Raw genomic sequence first — 22,153 nt, forward strand, 5'->3', positions numbered from 1 at the left:
TTAAGCCCAGCTGATGGTAGTCCTGAGCGATTTCTAGTATCTGGGGACTGTTCAGGATTTGGATTCAACATGACTTTGGCTGCCCCCACCATCTTGGCAAGTTAAGATTGTGCTTCAAAAGTAGGGTTGTCACATATTTTGTTGTAGATTCTAAATCTCCAGTAGCTGTACAGCAGAAATAAATTGAACAATAGAAACCCGAAACCTCATCAGCAATGAACAATAGAGATACATGGAAACAAACAGTATGGGAATGTTTAAGTTGCAACTATAAATGCTTTGAGTTGTCACTATGCATTTTCCTATTCCAATTTCTGCAGAAAGCTGAAAGAGGTGAGGTTGGATCGTCTGCATCCTGAAGGCCTTGGAATAAGTGTGAGAGGAGGTGCAGAATTCACATGTGGCCTTTTTATTTCACAGCTCATTAAAGGTGGACAGGCAGATAATGTTGGACTTCAGGTATGAAAGAAATCCTGGCCCATAGAGGTAAAATGTGCCATATGTTTCAATCATTATCTAGGATGCATCTAAGAATCAGTAGAGAGTAGCAGACAAAGTGTTGGACTAGGACTCTGGAGACTTGGGTTTAAGTCTCATTCACTCACTGACGTGTGCCACTGATAAACCTAGTTGTTAAATATCTCGCATACTTTGAAAACCCATTTCGGTCACGATCAGTTAGAAGTAACTTGATAGCACATAGCACACACACACTGCAAACCAAAACTGGTTTTGAACCAATAAAGGGGCATGAGATGTAGTTGAAGATGGCATTGAAGTCATCCTTTAAAAGCACAGTGTGTCTGATGTAAGAGCTAAGTGTGTTATGTGTGGAACCAGGATTCACTGGGTTGAAGCCCTGAGGCTTTCTGAGCAGCAGGGCCTGTATCTGCCACCCTACTTGGGCTTCCTTGTCCCTTTTGCTCTAAGAAGCAACTTCAACAGTAGCTGGGAGAGAAATGGGTTTGCCCAGGAACTGTTGCAAGCTATCTTGCTTTGTAATGCAAAGTATTTGAGGTTGGTTTGATTTTGAGTGGCAATTACGAACCATATGAAGGAATTGCTCCTCCTCTGTTAATATGGACAAATCCAGCTGTCTCATTTTGGGTGAGTGACTGTCAAGTGCCTCCTGTTGGTCCTGTGGTCTGTCTCCCACTGTAAAATGTAAAGAGATCCATAAAACCTGTCCCTTCTGTCATATTACAGGAGCCTATCTCTTCAGTGCTCTTGTGCCTCCAGGTCCAGGTATGAAGCAATTGCTGTTGGGCTTGTCTAAATGATTGGGAAGGAGTGGGCTGGATTGAACTATATAGGGATGGTACGAGATCCAGTCTGCCATTTGGTACAATAATTGTGTCCAAATGACATACGGCTCTCAAGCAACTCTTTTTGGTCTACTGTAGCCTTCCTCGAATTTGCCAGTATGGTAAAGTGGCTTAATGAAGCACCCATGTCAGGATACTGGCAAATTAATCTCTTTCTCAATTCTGTGGTGGGATTGAGGAAGTGAAAAAAAAAAGCAAAGGAATGTTTCCCAGATGAAGCATTCCATTTGTCCTTTTAAAAAAAAGTGGTACTGTGAATAGTCATAGTCCAATACACACTTTAAAAATAGTTTTTCCTCCCTTGGTCCCTCCATGGAACCAAAAAAGTTATTAATATGCCAATATCCTGAAGTAGCTCTTTCCTTAAGCCATTTCACAATGCTGGCAAATTAGAGAAAGGGTCGCTTCTTGTCCGTTCCCGGTGATCACATGGACCAAACGAGAGCGATTCTACCAACAAAGTAAAAGGCCCTGATGGCGACCCAAAAGGTGCAGACAGGATTTTTGCTGTCAAAAACAGCAAACCAACCTGTTCCTGCAGGAATTGTTACTGTGAGCTGGGGCCAGGATGCCAGTTGCACTCTAAAGGTCAGCTGATCTGAAAAAAATGGTGTAGAGCCCATCAGCATTTGTGCCAAATAAAAATTTTTATTCTTGAAGGTGCCCCGAGATTCCTACTGTAGTCCTTGCTGTGGCTTTCATTTTGCAGATAGAGTCAGCTCCACCCCAATTTGCATTGTGGACTTCCAACCCTATTTTGCATGGCTGCCTATTGAAACATGTATAACCAGGTGCAAGAGAAACCAGGGCCCCTTGGCAAGATATTGCAAGAGGGCCATGGGTTGCAAAAAACATGCACAAGATCCAGAACAAAGCATAAAACCATGTATCAACTGTCTCTTTCATACACAGTGGTGATGGACAAAACACAATTTAGGATTTGCTGATGGATTTTTGGGTGGTTTGAAGTATGTCAGCAAGGAATTCTGAGTTCCAGGAGAAACCATGCATAGTGATAAAACAGCTGTTTCCCGTGGACCTCCGCCTCCACTGGCAAATATATTGCTAAAATGTAGAAAGCCAAAGGTTGCTCAGGAGTCTGGGTTTGTGTTGAGCGACTTGGTTTAGTACTGATAAGCAGCTCAAACTTTGGGTTCAGAATTCATTAATTCAGAGTGTTTTTATCTTCTGCACCCGACTGCAGTCAGTGGATCTTGATTCTAGTAGGGAACAGAGTGGATCATTTTTGTGTTGTCACTGTACCTTTTTATAATCGGTGAGTCTGCTAATACTGAACTGAGAGAAATCTGCAAGAAAATCTTTCCTTAATAACAGCATGCCTAGGTTAGCGGTTATGAGATGTTGAGGATCAGCTTAAACTGCAATTGTAATGGTTTGTATGAGATGCTTTCTAAAACTTTGTAAAACCAACTGAATAAGGGGAATTGACAGGCAGCTCATTGTTCTAAACTGCTGTCAAATGCTTCTGAAATTTCACCCATCTGCATTATTTCACTAAATCTCCACACATTTTCTAAGCTTGGAAAAAAAGTGGTCTGTGAGAAAGCATAATGATCTTCTATCATAATATCAGGTTTTGGCTCTCTTTTTTCCATACCATTTTATATTCATCTCTGGACTCTGAGAAATAAGGTACATTTGTACTATTTAGAATGAGAGAGAGAAGGAGAGAGAGTATATAATCAAGAAATGTAATTGAAACATTTGTGTCATTGCCCAATTTTCTTGTGATTTTTCTATTTCTATTTTTTATTTTTTTAAAATGGGTAGCATTTAGTCTGTTCATTTCTGTATCTCTTTTGTTTTGTTTTTCTCTGAGATACTCATATCTTTGAGGAGTCTGTTAACTAAAAAGAGATGGAAGTTATTATGAATAATGGAAGTAAATGGAAATTTGAAAAAAGAAAATTTGAAACCACTGTGATTCTGCACCTTATACTTCAGTTAATAAAATAAAAGCTCCTTTTCAAAATGCCAGAGAAAGAAACTCATGAAAAGTTTTCTAATCTAGACCTTTTGAGTGTTATCAGTCCTTTAGATAGTGGTTCTTCTGTAATTGCATATTTGTGAAGGATACATTGATGTTGGAGAAATAATGCCTTCCATAAAATGTATTCCAAACTCTGTGGACAGGCTAGCAAACAATGTCTCCATGAAGGACATCCTTTGCTTAGAATTACACATACGAGAGTCTATCTCGTATGTGGTCTTCCTCTTTTCCTGCTGTCTTCCACCTTGCCCAGCCTTATTGTCTTGTCCAGAGAATCCTGCCTTCTCATGTTGTGCCCAAAGTAGGACAGCCTCAGTTTCAGTATTTTTTGCCTCCAGAAATAGTTCAGGCTTGATTTGATGAGGACCCACTGCTCATTTTTCTGTAGCCTAATGGTGATTTTTTGAACTGAATTAGTAAGAAAACAGTGTTAAATTGAATTGTTATATTGTGTGACAGAATTATCCTGGCCAATAAACACATTGTTGCACATGTAGTTAAAAATCTGAAACCTTTAATTTTGAAGAAATGTTGATTGATGCATGCATCATAACTTCCTATAGAAATGCATTTTTCATAATTGCCATATAGGCTTTGTGGGCCTGATCAGCAGAGCTGTCTTTTCCTTCAGTTTGTCAGGAATGTGTTCTCCATATAGCTCTGGCGTAAAATGAAAAGAAAGAGCAGAAGTGATAGGCCAGATTAGTTAAATACACTGGGAATCTGCAGTGAGCAATGGTAAAACATTCTCCTTATTTGGGCAGTTGTTGCTGGGGAAAAACTGGGAAATGGAATGGCACTGATCCCTCATTCATGGTGAAGGCAGGATTGTCCTTGATTTAACTTTAATTTTGATTAAATAGCCAAATCTGAACACCTACATGGTATGTCAGTAAGCCCACAGGAATGGACAGTGTTCCTGCTTTGAGTGGCTGAAGGTGTTAGTAGTGTCAACATCTGTGTGACATGGTGATATGCCCGTGTGATTCCTATTGGGGTGATATGATACGAGTTTGGAGGTTTGTTTGTTTTTTAAATGACATTGTTTCAATTGCAATCTCTGCATAGCTGCTTATTTTCCTAATCTGTAGTTTCGATGTCATTCAAAGCAGAGCAGTTTTATTAAAATACTCATCACAGGAAACTCCCTCTATGTAATCCTAGGAAGATGAGAAACCACAGACCACTTTTGTAGTTTCCGTTTTTGTTTAAAATATGGTACAAAACAGGGCAATATTCATTAAAATCCCTTTTAGAGATTACACAATTTTTAAAAATTGACAGTAGGTGGAGCAAGCATATCATTCTTAATCTTTACATAGACAATTATTTTATTCCCTTTTCTCCGCATGACCCACTAGTAGTACTGTGATTCTGAACAAAAATCTTTCTATGGCCTACAGAGTTCTTGCCTATTCTTCTTAGTGGGGTTCTTATGCCTCTAGTAACTGCTTGACATGAATCAAATTTACAAAGGGATCTAAATTTGCTGTAATTTATAGAGCTGTTAAAGCCAGGGAACTCTTATCTGGAATTTAAAATGAAAGCCTGATTGTGTTGGCTTGTAGCTCTTCAGATGTAGATGAATTACCATTCCCATCATTCTTCCCTGTTGTTTTGACTGGCTACTCTTGATGGGAAGGAGAGTCCAACAACATCTGGAGGGCCAAAAATTCCCTAGCCCAGAGGGGATGCATGTATTCTGATTGCTGCTTCTCACCATTTTCTTGCTCCTTCATTTTTATCTTTCAGGTATATTCACCCATTGTCTTATGGGGCTTTCCCATTAAAGAAAGATAAGCCCTTTTGATAAGAGCCACATATTATTGTTCTTACTAAAGTTAGAAATGAAGAGATACCTTTAAGGCCAACATGTTTTATCTGTCATAAGCTTTTGTGGAGCAAGTAGCCACAGACAACAGACATCTCTATGGGGCGAGTGGGAGGAAATGGAATGTAATAGGAGGTCAAGGGTTCCAACATGTTAGTTCTCAATCAGTGGCCTTTGACAGTCATTGACAAACCTTGGCGGTGACAGAGGCACATCTAAATTGTGGTTGTTAATAGTTATTCTTAGGCAGTGGTGCGTGGAAAGGGACAATCATTCATAAATAAACAGATAAATAGAATAACCCAGCCAAGGTGGGGAAAAGTCTTGGTTTTGAGTGGTTTTAGTTGGGAACTGCAAGTTATCAGCTCTGGGTATGTCCTGAAGAAGATTGTTTCTGGGTATAAATCTAGCCCTGTTGACTATTTTGTTGGAGGAGGGTGAATTGCAATCTGAGGAATGTCTCATTTAAGTTCTCAACTAGAGCATCTCTGCTTGATGCATTTGAACAGTTCCAGTTGTATTGCAAAACTTGACTACAGGCAATGAAACCTGAAATGTGTTCACAGTAGAAGCAGGAGGCACATGTGTATCAGTAGTTGTCTCTTAGCTTCAAGTGTAAGGTAGTGCTTATCTGTCTATTGTGTAGCTGCATGGTGGTGTCTAGAATGTACCATTACCTGGAAAATGTACTGCTGAATAGACAGGTCTAGGCTGAAGTTGATGGAAATTGTGGAACCTCTTACAGCAGAAGAAATGCCTGGCAAAATATGTATATTAGGAAAATGTAGACATATGGCCTTGGGCTTTGGAAAAGTCTGACATCTGCAATAGGTAGGAATATTGATGAGAAGAGGGTAGGGTTAGGGTTAAAGTCGTGCAAGAGGTGGGGGTGGGACAAGGAGAGCCATCAAGACAAGGAACTCTTGTCTAAAATGCAAAGGGTACTAGTCGTGGGACAGGACGTGGTGGCACTGTGGGCTAAACCGCAGAAGCCTTTGTGTGCTGCAGGGTCAGAAGACCAGCAGTTGTAAGATCAAATCCACGTGATGGAGTGAGCTCCCATCGCTTTGTCCCAGCTCCTGGCCAACCTAGCAGTTCAAAAGCATGCAAATGAGAGTAGATAAATAGGTACCACCTCGGTGGGAAGGTAAAATGGCGTTCCCTAGTCACGCTGGCCATGTGGCAATGGAAACTGTCTTCGGACAAGTGCTGGCTCTGAAAATCGGATGAGCACCACCCCCTAGAGTCGGACACGACTGGACTAAAAATGTCAAGGGGAACCTTTACCTTTACCTGTACTAGTCGTGGGTGTTTATTTCCAGCATAAACAAGAAATGTGCAAACTACTCTTTGCATCATTCACTATTCTGATTCTTTTGAAATCTTAATAACACCCTCAGATGTCACATTTTAGGGTGAAAAATGAACCCCATATCTTGAATGTAGAATTGCTGTTCTGCGAACGTAGCACCTTCTGTTGACTAAATGACTTTTCATGTCAGAGAAAACTCACATGGTTTAAAGTGTGGAGACAATTTTGCTGATTATTTCTTCCTTTTTAAAATCCTGCGGGCCACATTGTTCTAGTAAATCTCCTAATTTCTGCTAAGCTTCAAAAGATTACTTAGGGGTACCATGAACCTGAACATTTCTAAGCCAGCATACAGTACTTGGATCTGTACTTTCCAAAAGTAGCTTTCCCAGAATCTGGGCCACTGGAAGCATGCTGGGTTGGGGGGGGGAGGCTTTGTGAATTCCATGGCATATTTACAGTCTGCAACAGCAGTGTCTACTTCTAGGAACTATGAGTAATGAGCCTACCACACACACGCGCGCGCACACACACACACACACACACACACACACACACACACACACACACACACACACACACACACAGAGAGAGAGAGAGAGAGAGAGAGAGAGAGAGAGAGAGAGAGAGATTAGTCTCCATGTGTTTGCTGCAGTGATTAATTGTATCATCTAACATATCTTCAGTGTGTAATTTCCTTGGCTGGAAAATACAGCTTCTAATCAGGTATTTCAGGATTGAATTAAATTTGACTCATGTGAGTAAAACAAGTACAGTGCAGCAATAACTGATAAGCAAGTACCGTAAGCTAAAACTGAGTGGCAATCCACTGAAAGAATGCACTGTTCATGAAGTTCACCTCAGCATGAGCACACTTACTTTTCTAGCCCATCAGATGGGAAGAGAGCAGTTAAAGAGTGTTTTCAGTGGACTATGGTGAAAATAAATTTAGTCCAATAACATGGAATTTGTTGCACTGTTAGTGGTTGGTGCTTGGATAACTAAACTTCAGAGAGAAACTTTTCAAAAGCTCTAGAGGAACAATCAAGAAAGTCTATTAAAAACCAAATACTGTAGAATAAAAGCTCAGCACTGGGATAGCCGTATTAGTCTGTTGCGGCAGAAACAACAAAGTTTAGTGGCACCTTAAAGACAAGCAGGTTTTATTTTCTGTGAGCGTTCATGGTTTGCAGCCCATCTGATGCATAGAATGGATATAAAGTCAAGGAGACTGGATTACAGTGCACGCCTGTGCACATTTACCCAGAAGGAAACCTCACTGGCTACAGAAGAATTAGGAAAAGGTTGTGTGCTTCCAGATTGCACAAATACAAAAGTAAAGTGATACCTTACCACTAAAATGTCACACAAATTACAAGCTTCCATGAGTAAAATCTCATTTCCTCAGGCTATGCACCAACCCGGTATGGCTGATGCAGAAAAAATTGTCTGTCACCTTGTATGGTTCATCTTACTTCCAGGAAGGCATAAATAGGATTGCAGCATACAACATTTGGGGCTCAGCAAATTCTAGCAATACTAATCTCACCACAGCTAGCTTTAATCCTCTTAAGACATTCACCTTCATGTTGCCGTGTCTGGTGATCACCTGCATTATCATGGCACAAGGATTCATAGGGTTGAACCAGTGGGACTTCCCTGGCATCCACCCATCAGGTTTCCCTTGCTTTCCTTAGCTTACCTGTGGTCTTCACAGCAGCTGTGTGTTTTTCACAGCACTGGTGTATTTTGTGATCTATCTTTGTCATAATGCAAAGTCTTCAGAGGTAGTTTGATCTTGAAAGGACTGTTAAGGTACGTCACATAAGGCTGATGACATCATAGGCTGTGGCAGATTTTCAGAAATAAAATATTTCTGATACACACACCCTCAAAAGTCCTGAGGCTCCTGTAGAATCACTTGCATTCTGGACAAGCTCTATGAGGCTATGGGATGTGGGAGGTATTTAATTTCCAAAAATTGCCACTGACAGTAAAGTCAGAATACATATGTAATATGTATGTAGGGACTGTCATGGTCCTGGCAGTTACTTGTTAGTAGTGGACCTTGTTCTTTTTCTGTTTACATTGTGTGTGTATTTGTGTTCCACTTAACATTCTAACATTCTCACTGCACTGCTGTTTTTGCTTTTTGCTTCCCCTAGTAAAGATAAATCCCTATCCCCTTAATCCTTGTTGTGTTTTTGTCCATATGTTTATCTCCCTCCTTGGATGGCTGTTTCATGCATGGATACATGGATTTTGATTTCTGAGGATTCTGCCACAACCAATATGGTAGCCTTGTAAGATGCTGTGTGATTTTAAGGTCATTGCATGTTATCTTCCCTATACAGTTTTGCATTTGCAATGTCCTTATTCTGTTTCTCCGTTGTGTGTGGTCTGTGCTGTCAAGTCAGAACCAACTTATAGCAACCCTAATAGGTTTTTCAAGGGAAGTGAGATATATAAGGAGTGGTTTTATCACTTCCACACACACACACACCCTGGTGTAAACATGGCAACCTCATGTAGAGAATGCCAAAAGGATGCCCTTAAGCCATACTACAGCTGACAAAGTCTTCAGAGTCAAATGATCCCACGTAGCTCTTGACCTAATTTCAAAAGTCCTCTTCTAATCCAACAACTAATGAGATCCCTGGAAGAGTAATGTGTCTTTTCTCCAGCAGCCTCCTAGGTGGGGAGGTTGATAGAAAGTTATGATGGTGGTCATTCCACATTTGGTTATAGCTCTGCCCATCCTGGTATCAAAACTCTAGCTGATGACTGGGGAGTGCAGCCGTTGCTATTTTTTTAAAAGGACTTTTATCTGTCAAAGGGCAGGTTCTCCATTCTTAAAAAGAACTCAGTAGATGATCTTGTTTGAAGAAGACATGGGGGAGGGGAGCAACTTTTGCCACTTCCTTCTTCGTTTGGCTCCTGTGCTGCTCTGAGATATTCTGTAATTTTTTTTGAATCAATTTTCATCAGGAACGGGAAGTCAGTGGAATCTCTTTCTCCACTTCTGACAACCTGAGTTTCCTATAAATTAAAATCTACTTGCACAAAGTTAGGATCCAAGCCAGTGTGCTTAGAAGAAGCTTGCTAGCACAAGCCAATGATTTCATTACCAGTAAGAACAGAAACATGACAAACTATGACTTGTTGCACATGATGGTGTCATCATCACCCCTTCCCCCATCAGTAACTCTGGGTATACAAGCCAGTTCTGTACTGGTGAACAGGAAAGCATCCTGTGCTGCATGTGTGGGTGACAGACTAGCTTATGGGGAACAGAACAGAACATACAGCCCCTATACCTGTGACCGCTAACGTTGCTATTGCTCTACATTCCACAACAATTGTTGCCTGAGGCAGCTGCATGAATTTGTCTGTTAGATGGAGTGGCAGGAAGCAGTTACACAGACTGCTCAGCTGTGTTTAATAGACCCCCCCCCCATACAGCTTTAAACTTTATTTCTATCTGTCCATTTTTCAATGAGGTGTTTCAGCTTTTCAGTTCTGTGGAAACATACTATGGTCTGGATGGTATAACACTTGCACAAGTCCTGGTTTTCTGACTGGTTGCATATTCTCCTTCCTCACTCATACAAAGAAGTCTCCACATACAAGCAATTTCTGGAGACTCCTTGCAGTTGCAGAGAGCCTAACTGGTCAATGTCTGAGCACACTGTGCCCTCTCCATGATCAACTGTTGCAACAGCACGGCCTGCCATGCCAACCAGATGCCTTCCCCTGCTTCTCTCTGCCCAATCCCGTGCAATTACACTTGTGGGGCTTTGCAGTTTGCCAGCATTGAATAAGAACTCAGTCCACATAAATTTCTGATTTCGTATTTATCTTTTCTTCCTTTAAAAAAAAAAAAAAACAAGGTTGGAGATGAGATTGTTCGAATAAATGGATACTCAATCTCTTCATGTACTCATGAAGAAGTGATTAATCTTCTTCGCACAAAGAAAATAGTTTCTATAAAAGTACGACGTGAGTAGAACATTATTTTTATATATGCTACTTTTTCCTTTATCCAGTTTCCTTTAGATAACCTGATAGCCACATGATATTAACTAACATTAACCATTATTTCATTGCAGATGTTGGCATGATCCCTGTCAAAAGGTAATAGTCTTTTCAGTACATGCATATTTTATGTATGGTATATATTGTATAGAATAAGGGTATGTGCTGTCTTCAGATATGTGCGTAAATAAGGACTAACTCAAGGCTATTAGTGCAATGCCAGGGCAACCACAGGACAGAGCAAAGGGCCTAGGAGCCCTCACAAAGTGAAGTGGCACCCTTGCCTCATGTTAAATCCAGCATTTGCAGTACTAAAAATGTTGAAGTATAAAATGTGCCATATAACTGAAAGTGGGGAAAAAGGAATCAAAACTGTTAATACCTTATGAGGAGAACACAAAGCTGTTGCCAATGGATAAGACTGAAAGCATCACCTCCCTACCCCCAGTGAACTCTTAAGACTTCTGCATGCTACAATTGCTGAGGGTCCCTGGGTATAGCAGCTGCTCTCTGCATTTCTTTTAGCCGCAATGCAAAATGAGTAACATCATCAGTATAGCACATTGCCTTGGTTTTTTGCATTCTTCAATTTTCCTTTCTTTCCCTGCTTCTTTTAAAAGACTTTGTTAGTTATCCTACTAGATCTGAATGTTCATGTGTATGCAGATGAATGCCTGTGTTTACATATGGATGTTGAATGGTTCCCTTTAGGACATTAAGGTTTGTCATTATCTCCTTTACCTTCGTTTTTCTTTTTGTGTTGGCTTGGTGATGTTTCAGCCAAAGTTCATAATAGCTACCTCTTCTCTTTTTCCTGCATTCTATGGGGTAGAGAGGGACAAATAATTCTGGTAGAAATTATTACTGCAGAAATCATACTGAGAGCTCTATAGTATGTACTGTAATCGCCAACCTCAAATCTTAGCTGTTTTCGTTTTCCTATCAATGATAACGGGGAGGGTTTCTACAGATCTGGAAAGACTGAAATGATGACAAGGATCAAGGGTTGGGTTGTGGTGTCTCCAGAAAGACTCGGGGTGAGTTGGGTGCCAATTTGTATGCTCTTCTTCAGGCACATCACTGGTATTGAGTAAATTTTCTGTTGCATCATTGGATTTCCTCTGCTTAGAAATGTTGTGGCTAAAAAAAGTCTAAGAAGTACACAGTTTTATAGATAGTGGAAAAATCACTGCTAGGATAAGTAGCACAAAGTGGTATCATTTTGCTCTTGCTTTGCATTTCTGCCTTTTTTGTTCCTTTGGTTTGTAAACTAATAAAATACTCCATCTTCTGAGGAAGTGCAATAGGGATACATTAGTAGAGAACTACTTGTATGGGGTCTACCATTCAGATGACATAGTGCACAGTTAGCTAGATAGTTAAATAATTCTGTAGTTGTAGGGAACATGTTCTAGGGGCATAGCTTTTTTCAAATCTTCCTTCCAAAGAGTAGAGAGAAGGAGGAAAGGCATTGCATCTGCTACCTGTAACTTCAGAGAGATCTGCAGCCAATGCAGGGGAGAACAAAAGGTGATGTAGGAGGACATGTTAGGAGAAGCCATGGATCTGCGGGATTTAAAGTCCTTTCCTTCCCTGCACTTTCCCTTCACCACTGACTAATGGGTCAAGCCAGCTGGTGTAAATTATATCCATCCACCTGAGAACAGTGGGAGGTCATTTTCTGACCTGCTGGTGCACCAGGATTCCTCTGTTAAGTCTATACCATTTTGTGTCTTATTATTACCACTGACTCCATCTGAGGTGCAGGTAGATATCCATCCATTCATCCATCCCACCACCATCCATACAACTGCTAATGTAATCTATGCCAGACCAGCCCAAAGGCAACTCCTCCCCCACCCCCTTTTTATTAAGTGCATTAATTCTAGTTTGGATCTGGATTTAAGGGAGAAAGAGGAAGGTTTTGATTTATTCTCAACAGAGGCATAGTCTGCATCAGCCTCCATAGACCTGCAAACTGCATGGCCAGGTAGTGTTGTATTAAAATAATAAAATCACTATTTGGCAATAGACTTTGCAGATGTGGATTGACTGGTTGATCTAGATTGCTGCCCTACAGAAGGGAACCTCTCTGATAGATTGGGATCCCTGTACTTCTTTGAAGTAAAAAAGAAAAAGAGAATGCTGCTTCTTATGCCTTTAAGATAATGTGCTTTGGGTCCTAAATTACAACCACAAAAGAACTGAAAGGGTATAAACAAAAGTTACATGATTTATATACAGATCAAGTAATTGCTAGCCTTTGTCTCCATTTTTGGGGAATCATGTGGCTTGCAGCTAACTGATTTTAAAAAGCAAATTAGTGAAGAACTTTCAAAATCACTTCCCCAGCTAGCAGACAGATCATAAATAATGGATCTTGTACCAAGTTAGCTGGATCACTATCCAGGCCAGGTAAATCTATGATATGGAAGCATTACTCATATATTGATTTTTTTAAAAAACTCCCAGCAAGTTTTCTGTTTGAATCATTATCTTTTTTTTCAAACTATTTTGTTTTTCCTCTAGCTCTCCTGATGAGCCCCTCAAGTGGCAGTTCGTTGATCAGTTTGTATCCAATCCTGGGGTAAGGCACCTACATACATTTGGAAAATATATATAATGTTGCATTAAAATTGATGGGGGGTCTGAACTTTGAACGACTGAGTTAACAGGTGGGTATGGCTTTTCCACAAATAGACATGTATTCACATTGCTCTGGAAGGTTGCATTGAGTTTATTTTTGTGGTAAGATTTTGTAGGAATGTTGCTATTTCTGAGTGTATTTTGGAGCATTCTGATCTATGAGCAGCTCACTAATTTTTAGAAAACTTTCCCAAAGCAGATTGCCTGTTGGGGGGCAGTGGACTGGTTGGCATCCCAAACAAAACAACTGCACAGAGCAACGTTTTGTTGTAGGTTCTTAGGTGTGTACATTTTGAAAAAAAGATTCTCATCCTGTTCAGTTAGTAGCAGCTTTCCAGAGTCTTTGAATGGATGCCTTCAGCTAGATGTGTTGAGGGGTCACATTTTCTTCTTACATCTTGATGTTGTAACAATTCCAAATACCTTTCATAGCAAATGTTGATCAAATTTTGTTTCACTTGTAGAAAATTACAACTGTTGCTCTGGTTTAACTATGAATCATGTTTGACAATACTCAGGCTTGCTTCTGTTAGCATACTTACTGCATCATTTAGCACATTCTGACCATATTTCATGGGTGCATTTCATAAATACAAAAAATGAAATGCTCTCAAGCAGTAAATGAATTTCTGCAGAAGTGAAAATGGTCTTGAGTGTGGTGATTTATCTCCATAACTTAACAGCACTAAAGGGAAGTTAATGCTGCTAGTGTTTTACTTGGACCACACCACAGAAGCATTACTTACAGACGGAGATGTGAATGGATGGGTGATACAGGGCCATGCATTTTCCAGATGGTAGTAAAGCTGTGACGTAAACTGGGTTTTCAAGGTTTGATATTGCTGTGTTGATTGATACATTATATATGACTCCAGCTCTGGGACCATAACGTAAAGGATGCACAATAAAAGCAAGCAATAAGACATGTGTCCAAACACTGTTAATAAAGATGTTGTAATATGGAGTGCTTTCATTCAGGCTTCCAGTGGTTACATTCTGTTCCACACTGCCCAGCTCATTCTCCTGTTATTTCCACTCTGTGGTCAGTCAACTCACTGAAAATGCTGAGTCCCAGTGGGGTTGGGGGTGACTTAAGATGATTCAGTTTTTCCTGTCTCATTTGCTTGTGCCTGGATGCTGACATTTTGGCTGCATTACAATATTATGTATATTATACTACAACATTATGTACATTATATATCTGACTTTAGCATTAATGTGTGCATCAAGGATGCAGATCCTTTGGTTTTTGAACAATTCTTATAGTCCTTCAGAATGGTCTGGAGCATCCAGAAATCAACATTCCTTCTTAGCTAACGGCAACTAATGAAAGCCAGTCGTCCACCATTTTAGAAATGCTGATGTCTCTTTTTGTATTTAGGAAGGTAAAAGCAGTGTTGCTGGACTTGCTTCATCTGAAGGAAATAAGCATAAAGAAAAGAAAGTTTTCATCAGCTTAATTGGTACAAAAGGCATGGGATGCAGGTGAGCTGCCGTTCATTCTAAATCTCCATCTTATGAGATGTTTTTTTCAGGAAACATGTAAAAGGGGGGGGGGAATCAAATGCATTGCTGGAACTGGCCACTAGAGGTTAGTTCTTCACTAACAAGTATTCATAGCATGGTCTCTGGCTCCCTTTAGTGGCCAGTTCTGGTGATACATGTGAAAATCTTTTTTTCTGGATTTTTAAAAAAATATAAATTATTATATTTATATGGATAAATGAATCAGTGGATACTGATCCTGTGGATAAAGTGGTCCTACTGTAGCAGTTATTAATGTTTAGGGCACTACAATCTTTGTTGTTCTTACCACAATATACTAAGACAGCTACCTTCTGTCGATATTTCTTCCATCAGTCCATCTCATTCTATCAACAAATAAAGACCCAGGCAAGTATACAGTGTCATCAGTTACGAGCAGAAAGAGGAGACAGAAACAGAATATGTAGTGAAGTACATACTAGGTGTGTTAGAAGATGTATTTACTTGAACTATACAGTTGTGCAATGTCATTTCTTTCTTACTTCCAGTATTTCCAGTGGCCCTACACAAAAGCCAGGCATTTTCATAAGCAATGTCAAACCCCATTCTCTATCTGCAGAAGTAGGCTTAGAAGTAAGTGTTATTACTATGTATTGTGCTGTTGTTTCTGATTTATGGTAACCCCATGAATAAATTATATCCAAACAGTCCTGTTGTTAACAGCCTTGCTCTGGTCTTGCAAAGTAAAGTCTGTGGCTTCCTTTACTGAATCAATGTACTTCGTGTAAAGCTTTTTCTTTTTCTGTTGTCTACCACTTTTCTTAATATTAGTGTCTTTTCCAGTGATTCTTGTACTAATGTTGTCTATCTAAAGTACAATAACCCCAGTTCAATCAACTGGCAAAGTTATAGGGAGAAAAAATGTTGATTTTGTTTTTAAATTAGTTCTAAGGGCCACCCTCTAACAACAGGGGAACCAAAATCAGTGAGGCCTTTCAGAACTCTAAATAGAATATTGTTAAATAAAAAGGTTGAAAATATTCCCAAGCTGTGTGCTCTGAAGTGGTGTAATATTGTAAACAATTTCAAAGCAAGTAGCATGGGTAGTATGGCTTGCCTGAGAAATACGCCATCGTTTCAAACACTATATTAATTTTCTTTCTTTCAGGTCGGTGATCAGATTGTTGAAGTAAATGGAATGGACTTTTCCAATATTGATCACAAAGAGGTAATGAACAAATCCCAGTTTTCTTGTGTACATAAAATGTAAATAAACTCTCTGCACAGAGTTTGAAATCAACCTGCAGCTTTTCATAATCTTACATTTCAAGATTCAGGCAACAAATATTGGGAGGTAGCTAATGCTTACAGTGGGGTCTCTACTTAAGAACGTCCCTACTTAAGAACAATCCAACTTAAGAACAGCTCCATTTGCTAAATTTTGCTTCTAGTTGAGAACAGAAATCCAAGATAAGAACAGGAAAAAAAAAACCTTTCCTGCTCTTTTTTTAACCTTAGGTCATCTTAGGTTAAAAAAAATTCTCCCCCTAGTGGTAGAGTACGTATTAACCAGCTTTGCATTAGTTCCTATGGGACCTCTACATAACAAAAAGACAGCCAGAACGGATTAATTGGTTTTCAGTCCATTCCTATGGGAAATTTTGCTTCAACTTAAGAACGTTTCAACTTAAGAACACCATTCCAAAACGGATTAAGTTCTTAAGTAGAGGTTCCACTGTAGTTTCTATGGACGGAAAAGAGCAGATACTGATTAAATGGTTTTCAATGCATTCCTATGGGAAATGCAGATTCAACATAAGAACTTTTCAACTTGAGAACCACCTTCCAATACGGATTAAGTTCTTAAGTAGAGACCCCACTGTATTTGACTTAGAGAAGACATTCTTATAAACAATTAAGTAGCTTTTAATTAAAAATATGGAGAGGGGTGAAAGTTTCTTATTTTAGCTGTATTGTACACACTTGCAATCCTACCATATTTACTTGGGGAGAAGTTCTAGTGAAATTAACAATAGACTCGTCTAAGTAAACATGCATTAAAATTTAACACACAGCCACTTATTTTTTAAAAAATACTAACGTTTCTAAAGAAATCTTACTATTTCACCGAAAGAAAGTAGTCTGTTGAAACTAATCTGAAGTGATAAGTAATCTCATAACTGCAGCAAAAATTGACATTGCAAATTACTAAAAAAAGTGAACTACCAGTAATTGTTTTGTGGTATTTAATACTTCACATATGTGTTCGCAGAGCAAACTGAAGTCCATGAAAGGTTGTGCCAAATAAAACTTAATAGTCTAAGGTACCTCAAGTCCTTTGCCCTATAGGATTGATAACAGAATGGGAGAAATCCTAAAATGCCATAAAGTGCTCTGTAAAACTAAATTTTGAAAGTAACTAGGTGTTATTTGTAAAAAGGAAACACAATAGTTCATATACAGGGGGGTATTCATGTATGAATATGAATACCCCCCACAAGTGGACATAATGAGGGTCACCATTGTGTCCACTCACCATCCACTGCTGCTGTGCTCTGAAGCACTTGGTCGACCAGCCCGCCTCCTGCCAGGAGTGGTACCACTTAAAGACCACATCATCCTCCTGCCAGGAGTGGCTAATCGACAGCAAGCTCTTGAGTGATAAGAAGAGAATGTGGAGCCTGCAGCAATAGCGGATGGTGAGTGGACAGTCCGACCCCAGGGGGGGAGGACCCTTGTTATGTCCACATTTGGGGGGGTATTCATATACCCCCATGTCTATTCATGTATAACTTTGTTCGTGCTTGTCTTCTTGGCTCAGTTGGAGCAGGCTGGAGTGGATTAAATGGGGTCACTTAAGGTCACGTAGAAGTCCAGTGTGTCATGTAGTACAATCCTTTGCATGCACAAGGCAAGAAAAGAAAAATTAAAATCCCCCTCCTTGCCCTCCTGTCTCCTCCTGCTTCCAGGAGGAACCCTTCAATTAAAAAAATCTAAAAAAGTAAAGGCTGTGCAATCACCCTCCTTTAGGGAAATATGAAAGTATAAATATGGATGGCTTTAGTGTAAAAAAAATGTTTATTACATTCCAAATCAGTGCATTCCAAGGTGATGCATAGACAGACATGTGGGCTTTTCTATCATATATAGACATTCTAAGGCACAATTGATGAACGATTTAATAAGGGATTAAGGATCTTTTTATTAATATCACTATTGTTGTAAAATATTATTGAATGGTCTAAATATTGTGTTGAAGAAGTTGAATATTTCTCATATCTTCTATAATTATAAAGAGGGGGCAAGATTCCACTACCATTCTTGGTTTCTTAGACAATAGGTAGTTTCAATGTGAGATTAGACTCAAAGAATGGAATGATCAAAATGAATTTAATGATTTGATAAGTTCCACCAGGAGATCATTTGAACATCCCATTCGCATCCAAAGTAAGACTCGAAATTCAAATCTTTGAGACATTTATTATTTCTATTACTATTTAGTTTTTGCACTAATGGTAACATTGTTAGTTGTGAAAACCCTGACCAAGAAAGCATGTCTCTACAAAGAGCTGCAAATTATCTGCAGTATTTTAGCATCACAGCTCAGACCATCGTGCTGACATTATGAAGCCATTGAGCCTGTCAGTTTGATGGACCAGCAAAGGTTAGCAATATTTTGGTGCTGGCAAGAGTTGCCCGTTTTTAAGGCAAAAAGTGCTTACGCAGTACAACAGGGAATGGACATGGTAGCAGTGGAATTGTAGATAGATCTTAAATAACCACTTATGAAAGTAGAAGAATCATCTGCATTGAGGTGATTGTCTAGTAGAAGCCTTTTACTTGTGAGGATAGACTGTCACTGTAGCTACACTGTGTGCAAACTCATAGGGATTGCCTATTTACAAGAACTAGTTGTAAAGGCCATTCTTCGTCTCTCTCCACCCCCTTCTTTTTCAGGCTGTGAAGGTGTTGAAAAGCAGTCAGACACTGACTATCACTGTTGTAACAGGAGCTGTAAGTATTAATGTCATAGCAATCAGCAACGGCCCTGTGAAAATCTAGAAAGTCACCATATACGGCAATAGGGGATGAAATACACACTTATCCTCAAAGCGCATATGCTGGCAGGAAACCCTGTGGAGTCACTAAAAACCAAGAATGGGAATGAAAGATAGGCATGCCACTTGGGTTTAAGTGAACCAATGAACATCTGAATTTTATCTTTGATAGACACCATTGGTTCAGCAATACTTTCTCTGAGCTGGTGGCACTTTCTTGTGCAGATTAGTTTGATCATTTTGTAGCACATGAGAATATTTCAGGATATTGAATAAACCTTGATGATCCACAGGAGAGTCAGAATGCGCTCAGAGCAAACAACAGCAACACTTTGACCCTGTTCTTGTTATTATTATATTTTATGACCGTAAGGAAAACTGGCCATGAGAAATTATTTTCTCCAAAGGTAACTATGGAAACTGTCAGCTTTAGTTCCAATCATCTAATGAAAATAGTACATATTTATTATAGCCTACAAGTTTACACAGCCCAAAAATATGTGTTAATTTACTAAATTTTACTAACATTTCTGTACGGCAGGGGTCTCGAATCAACATTCCATCTGAAGTTCAGCCACATTTTTTACTCTACTATTTCAAGTGAAGTAAAATGTAGCTGCTTCTACAGTAGTACCTCGGTTTACAAACGCCTCGGTTAACGTAATTTTTGGCTTATGAATGGAAATCCACTGAAAATAATGCCTCGGTTTATGGGGGGGGGGTTGGGTTTTTTCTGTTTGTGAAGGAAGTTTCCCCATGATGCATTGTACCTGGAGGTTTATATCGCCGCCCCTGTTTCTATGACAATCTGCATTTCAGTTTATGAATTTTTCGCTTTATGTAACACCCCACAGAATGCATTAAATGTGTAAACCAAGGTACTACTGTAAACATATTTGTTTTTTATCACAGCTCACACATAAAGAACTCTGATAATATCAACCAGATATAACCCCTCTAATATTGTGTTCATCTCATATAGTGTAAATATCTGTGTTTATAAGAAAGGAGAAGTAAGGAACCTACTTTTTTTCTACACCTTGTAGATAATTAAAGTACCAATAATGCTGCTAACATTTTAAAAAAAGCTTATAGATTTAGAATTTATTGCACCACAGTATAGTAACAGACCTTACAGTAACTTTGTGATTAGGCCTGAAAGCATGTTAAGTGCTGAAGATACATGATTCAGGCAGAGTTTCTTGTTTGAGAAATCAGATTGCAGTTGAATTCTGTGCTTGAATATTGGAGATCAATCACAAAATAAAGTTAGCTAATTTCAAAATTATATAAGGTAGGAAAAGCTGCTGTATGTTCAGATATCCTCCATGGATAAGGAATTCTGTCTTCTAATGATATATTATGTATTTTTCTGTCCTTAGTGATGTAACAAAGATGGTGACAATCTATGTCATGCTAAGCCATGGTTCACATTAGACATGGTTTGTTGCTTTAGTTCAAAGTGTCCTGCAAATAGAGAAACAATCTAGATAGAAACACATTAAAAGGCAGCTTGGAAAACAAACTAGAGAAACACTGAGATGCTAGGTTCCGAAATAACAGCAAGTCTAGAATTCAGAACCTACACAAACCATGGCTGGTAAGTATGCTTATATAGATAACATGTTGTATTTGTTTGCAAGGATGAGTGCAGATACTACAACAAGCCCAAACTCAAAAAAAAACACAGCCCAACATATTATCAGACATGTTTGAAATTTCATATTCCATCATGTGGATTTTAGTTCCACAAGTGCAAATTTCTATGCATAAAAATCAACATGCAGAAACCAGAAATATGAAAAAGGTTTTTTAAATAAAGTTGTACATGATCATTTTAGAATTAAAATATATTTTACATCTGTACAATGTTGAAAAATAATTGACAAAATTTCTTACAATTTGATAAACCAATACAAACAGTAAGACACCTTTGTTTCATCTTCCAGTAGGGGAAGCAGACTTTCTCAGTGTTTGGTAAGGCTTTTGTAGAATACATTACTTCACAAAACACAAACACCATGAGAGGAACAACTGTTATTAATATTTGCTAGCCAAATTGTATTGACAGATTCTTTAAATAATATTTAGGGAAGAGAGCTGTTTATGACTGAAGAGGAGCGGCAGAGGGAGGCATACATTCGCGAGGTGGAGCGCCAGGAACTAATGCATCAGAAGCGAATTGCACTCGAGACCAATAAAATCCTGAAAGAGCAGCAAGAAAAAGAAAGATTGTAAGAATGGAGGATATTCTGTGGGAACAGAGATAGCCAATGCATGCACTTTCCAGCATTTACTAGTTATCTTTGTTCTCTTCTGGACGTTTCAAGTACTTAGAGTGGTTTTGATACAGTCAGAGAAGATTACTGAGGTTTGATGGTAACTGGTGATTTATTTATTTGTTGAAGACTTTATCCCATCTCAGTGTGGTGTACAAAGCTCTCTTCTTCCCCGTCTTATCCTTGTGACATCCCTGTAGGGGTTTAGAAAGTGTGACTGGCCCAAGGTCACCCAGTATGCCTCATGGCCAAGTGGGGATTAGAACCCAGGTTTTCCAGGTCTCAGTCCAGCACTTTCACTTCTCTGTCATCCTGGTGCCTGCTGGGAAAACAGATAAGATTTCTTGGATTTTTTTTTATTCTACACAGATAAAACAACAGATAAAACAATACCACCCCAACAATGGTGTCAGTGAGTCAGTTCCTCATGTGTCTTAACTCCTGCCTATCTTGTCCATGCACACAAGGCTTCATAGAATGAGCAACTCACTCACCATGCTTTCCTGGCTTTTTGGCCAGTTTGCATCTTGTTGAGTTGGCTCAAATGTCACCTCGTTTTGGAAAATTGTCTACCTATCCCCTGAGCCTTTTGGCATTTGCTGCCTGGGCTGCCGGCCTAATGCCTTTTACTTGGCAGCCGGGGTCCCTGAATTAGCTCACTTGCCTCCCTTTTCAGGTTAAAAGAACCATCGTTATGTCAAGATGTCAAGCACCCATCCTTTCTCACTTCAGTCTGGTCCTCTTAGCCATAGCCTTAGCCACTCTCCTTTGGTCTGTCCCCGGATCCTTTCTGTGATGCCAATTTCTGATACCCCCAAATAGGTTACTGTTCTTTATATCCTGGGGAGAGGGACCATGAAAGGAGAGAAAGAGCACAGCCAGACTACTGACAAGGAGACCATACACCAATAATTTTGGGTTAAGCACTATTCATGTAACATTTATTGATGAGACATAAGACATAGGATATAAGACAAAAGGTACTGAGAGGCCTCTCTTTCATACTTCCCATTCACACAAGATACTCACTCATCCAGAAGGCCCTTCTCTAACGGGGGATTAATCCTCAGAAAGGGTGGGGGGATTGTTCCAGCATTGTTCCAAAGCCCACCTGTCTCTTCCTGGGTCATCCTTCTTATAGGCATAGAACTCCCTTTTGGGCAAGTAGGGA

General features: G+C 39.4%; 1 protein-coding gene across 4 annotated transcripts in view; it reads left to right on the forward strand.

Annotated features, from left to right (window-relative positions):
* USH1C (USH1 protein network component harmonin) overlaps positions 1-22,153 on the forward strand; it is a 74,315-nt gene that overhangs the window by 13,142 nt on the left and 39,020 nt on the right. For all 4 annotated transcript variants that reach the window (XM_020802950.3, XM_078383871.1, XM_072985701.2 and 1 more), the window contains exons 4-12: positions 321-459; positions 10,370-10,478; positions 10,589-10,613; positions 13,044-13,101; positions 14,542-14,645; positions 15,194-15,278; positions 15,814-15,873; positions 18,603-18,659; positions 20,795-20,937. In XM_020802950.3, the coding sequence (XP_020658609.3) occupies positions 321-459; positions 10,370-10,478; positions 10,589-10,613; positions 13,044-13,101; positions 14,542-14,645; positions 15,194-15,278; positions 15,814-15,873; positions 18,603-18,659; positions 20,795-20,937 (780 nt within the window). The remainder of the gene's footprint in view (positions 1-320; positions 460-10,369; positions 10,479-10,588; positions 10,614-13,043; positions 13,102-14,541; positions 14,646-15,193; positions 15,279-15,813; positions 15,874-18,602; positions 18,660-20,794; positions 20,938-22,153) is intronic.

The sequence above is a fragment of the Pogona vitticeps genome, chromosome 1 (assembly GCF_051106095.1).
Source record: "Pogona vitticeps strain Pit_001003342236 chromosome 1, PviZW2.1, whole genome shotgun sequence".
Lineage (NCBI taxonomy): Eukaryota > Metazoa > Chordata > Lepidosauria > Squamata > Agamidae > Pogona > Pogona vitticeps.